At 29.8% G+C, this 3,968-nt stretch overlaps 1 protein-coding gene across 1 annotated transcript; it reads right to left on the bottom strand.

Moving 5' to 3' along the window:
• Positions 1–1,243: 1,243 nt before the first annotated feature.
• On the bottom strand, positions 1,244–2,883 carry LOC127129326 (type III polyketide synthase A). Its single transcript, XM_051058539.1, has 2 exons — positions 2,544–2,883; positions 1,244–2,278 (listed from the first exon to the last, which is right to left on the bottom strand). Exons 1-2 carry the CDS (start codon positions 2,743–2,745, stop codon positions 1,311–1,313), a joined length of 1,170 nt encoding a protein of 389 aa, XP_050914496.1. The 5' UTR covers positions 2,746–2,883; the 3' UTR covers positions 1,244–1,310.
• Between the last annotated feature and the right edge of the window lie 1,085 nt (positions 2,884–3,968).

The following is a 3,968-nucleotide window of genomic DNA, read 5'->3' as shown; positions in this document are numbered from 1 at the left end:
ATCAAACTTAAACCTCAAACAAACTAATAAGAAAATGGATAAACATTGACATTAGATGGAATATAATGTACATTAATTAAAAATTAGAAAGAAATTAAATGTATCGTAATCACAAAAAGTAAGATGAGGATGTGTGTAACTTGATATTGATTAAGAAACTAATTAGTTTGAATGAGAAAGAATAAAAACCAAGAGTTTTTACTAGTTTTCACGCAAATAGCGCTTCTTGATCTTATTGTGTTATTTACTATTATGGTTTCAAATGTTATTGAATGGGGAGGGAAAGACAATTTGTTTGATTTTTAAAGAATGTGTTCCGAGATTGATATTCGAATGAGGTATGTGGAGAATAATATCTGGACACACCCATTATACATTAGATGTGTTTTGATCGGTTGTATTATAGGTGTTTCTAAATTTTATACTCCAGAAGGTGCAAGAGAGGCAACTTCGATAATTCGTGGGAGAATCATTAGGATGTATTGAACAATCCCCTTAATTCATCCCCTTATTTCATGTACTCTATAACTCTATTTATCCTTTTTGTTTTAATGGGATAAGTTTCATTTATCTTGGGAAACATGAATATTCTTGTTTAATATATTGTTTTAATATTTTTTTGGACACTTTATTCAAATGTCATTTATTTCCTAATGAAAACTATTTAATCATCTTTATTTTTTTTCGTGTATTAAAAATGAAAAATATATGTATTTTAAAAGAATATCCATTTAATGAACATTTCTTTATTTTTTTGGTGTATTAAAAATGAAAAATATATGTATTCTAAAAGAATATCCATTTAATGAACTTTTCGTTTACTCAAGTCTCATGAACTTATTTTAAGTAAAATTTGAGTTTTCATCTCATGAACTTATTTTAAGTAAAATTTGAGTTTTTGTTATAGACCTTCGTCAGATTGTCAATCTTTAAACTTAAATAGGATTTCTACTCTTTCTAAAAACTAAAAAGATACTACTGTTTAATACCTACGCAAAGACTAGAGAGAAACATTTGCTTAGTACCAACACTAAAAATCATAACAAAACATTTTTTTAAATATGAACATATATTTAGAACAATAATAAATCATAAAACAATTAGAGCAATATAAGGATCAATAACTTATAAAATTAATATTATACTTTCACACTTCTTAAAATTCATACAATAAATCGTTACACCACATCTTATTATTCATAAACTTAATAATAGAATAACAACATCATAAATAATAATTAAATTAAAGCAAACATATGAATCTTCCAATCAAATCTCTCAAGAGAAGCACTTATTAATTAATTCAAAGCTTAAAGGCTGCGGAGGAGAATTCCTTCAAAAGTGATTCCAGGTCCAAAAGCCAATCCTAAACCCCATTCTTCACTTCCATCTTCCTTCAAATAATCCCTCATATACTCCATCACATAAAATATAGTATTGCTACTAACATTTCCATAATCCATTAAAGCCTTTCTACTACACTCCAACTTATCACTTTTTAGTTTCAGTGTATTTTCTAGCTTATTCAGAATTGCTGGTCCACCAGGATGAACAGCCCAAAACAATTCATTGAAGTTTTTCACATCACATTTAGCCATAATTTTCTTGCAAAATTCTTCAATATTCTCTTCAATTTTTTGAGGAAGGTCTCTTCCAAGCTTAAAGTTAATACCCTCTTCAGTAATTCTACCATCAATGACATTTTGTGTATCCGGCAAGAATTTCTGGACAGCATAGTTCAACTCCATGAAAGGTGATTCTTGACCTAATATAGGGTTGGTGCCAATTATGGCAGCCGCGGCGCCATCGCCGAAAAGTGCGGCACCAACGAGATCATAAGGTCTAGCTTTGTTTGGTGCTCGAAACCCTAGTATGGTGGTTTCAGAAGTTGTGAGCAAAACCCTACTTCCAGGGTTGTTTTCGGCAATGTCTTTGGCAACACGTAAGCCAGTGACACCACCGTAGCAACCAAGGAAGTAGAGCATTACGCGATTAACATCGGTGTTTAAGCCGAGTTCATTTGCAAGATAGAGGTCTCCGCCCGGGAGGCGGATTTCGCTGGAGGAGACGTAGACAATGTGTGTGATGTCTTGAGGTGATCTTCCCCATTCTTTGATGCAAGCTTTGCATGCTCTTGTTGCCATTTCAACAACTGCTGGATTTGCTATTTCTAGCTTTTGTCTTATTGTTGGTATTCCTTCTATGGCTAGCTCTGGATGTTTGTCTAGGATTTCCTTTGACATTACTGTGTATCTTGTTTTCACAGTTGTGTTTTTGCCTGAAAAATGTCAAGTGAAGAAGATTACGAAGTGTTGCAATTTAGACTAATTAGTTAATAATACCACAGATTCAAATTCTATAAAGGCTTGAGTTTCGAGACTGCGCTACTCGAAATGTTTTCAAGTTTGAATTTTATTAGAGGGTAATAATTTTTGGTGTTGAGTTCATATAGATTGATCATCTTAAATTAATGAATTGTAAGATAGAATATTAAAATTTAAAAAATAAATAAATAAAAAAATAAATAAATTAATTTGACTTACAAAGACGCTCCAATTTCTCCTTAATATAAGTATCTTCGCACTTAGTATCTCGAATATATCCTTCCACCAAACACTCTTGAGGGAGGACTTGGCTCGGAAAAGCCTTCCCTAGTGCAAGTATTGTTGCCTTCCCGGGGACGGGAGCACGCTTAGCGCGTGTTCCGTTCTGCGCGGAACTTCCATTCAAATCACCTTGAGGCATTTTTTTTAGGTTCAAGCAAATACTATAGCTCGTGTGCTGTGGAAATGCAATGGATCAAGACTGCTGATAGAATTGAGAAATTTTCGGACTATAAATAAAGGCATTGTCAAAGTGTTGAAAAGAAGTTGGTGTCAAGCAAGACTAGCATGTTGTGTTGGAAATTATTACATTATTTGAGTTTGGTTAGGCTTTAGTGTTCATGGTTTTTTAATGTTTGAATGAAAGGTTTCATAGGTCAACAATCTTTTACTTTCTTATTTGTTTAGTACCAAATTCATTTCTAACTTGCAACACTTTTCAGTCTATAATGTGTAAGCGTTAGACAAATTACGGAAATAACATGCGTATTTCATAAAAGTTGTGAAGATTTTTTTTAAGAAAATAAATTAATATAGTCTCTAAAATAAGATAATTCAGTAAAAATGGTTGAGACCATAAATATATTATTGCTCATTTAAATAGGACATTGCACTAGATTATGGAGTAACTTCTCCACCGAATTTCCAAAAAATAAAATAAAACATAGATTTATTTCGAAAGTATACATATAATAATTATTATTTTCTAAAAATACACTTCTAAAAAGTAAATTATATATTTTTAAGTAACATTTAAAATTTCAGCTAATTTTTGCTATGAACGATTTGATTTGGCTTTACAAATATCTTTTTGGTAAGTTAACTAACACCCATAAAATAGATTATTTTATAATTATTTTCCTGCTCCTACAAAATCGAATTTTATATTTATTTTTAATTTATTTATTTATTTTATATTTCACTCCCACTTTGGATTTTTTTGGATTCGGAGAATTTTCATCTTCAAACAATTCTTTTGATTTGGAACAGCGTTTATGTGAGTAGAATTTATTAGAACATTCGATTGTAACCGATTTGGTATGTAACATATTTCACCATATTACTTTTATTTTTCTATTTTTTTTAAATGTTCACCAGATTACTTTAAATGAAGTAATCCCTATGTACTATTTATTAAAAAAAATGAAAACATTATATATATATATATATATATATATATATATATATATATATATATATATATATATATATATATATATATATATATATATATATATATATATTAACAAAATTATTATGTTTTATAGATATGAGGACTTCCCTTTTATCCGATAAAATCTTGAGTAAGCATTACCAATGCATTCTCTACTACACATAAGTTTGATACACGAGAAATTATAGTAA

The sequence above is a fragment of the Lathyrus oleraceus genome, chromosome 3 (genome assembly GCF_024323335.1).
Source record: "Lathyrus oleraceus cultivar Zhongwan6 chromosome 3, CAAS_Psat_ZW6_1.0, whole genome shotgun sequence".
Classification (NCBI taxonomy): domain Eukaryota; kingdom Viridiplantae; phylum Streptophyta; class Magnoliopsida; order Fabales; family Fabaceae; genus Lathyrus; species Lathyrus oleraceus.
This window is presented reverse-complemented; position numbering and strand designations above follow the sequence as displayed.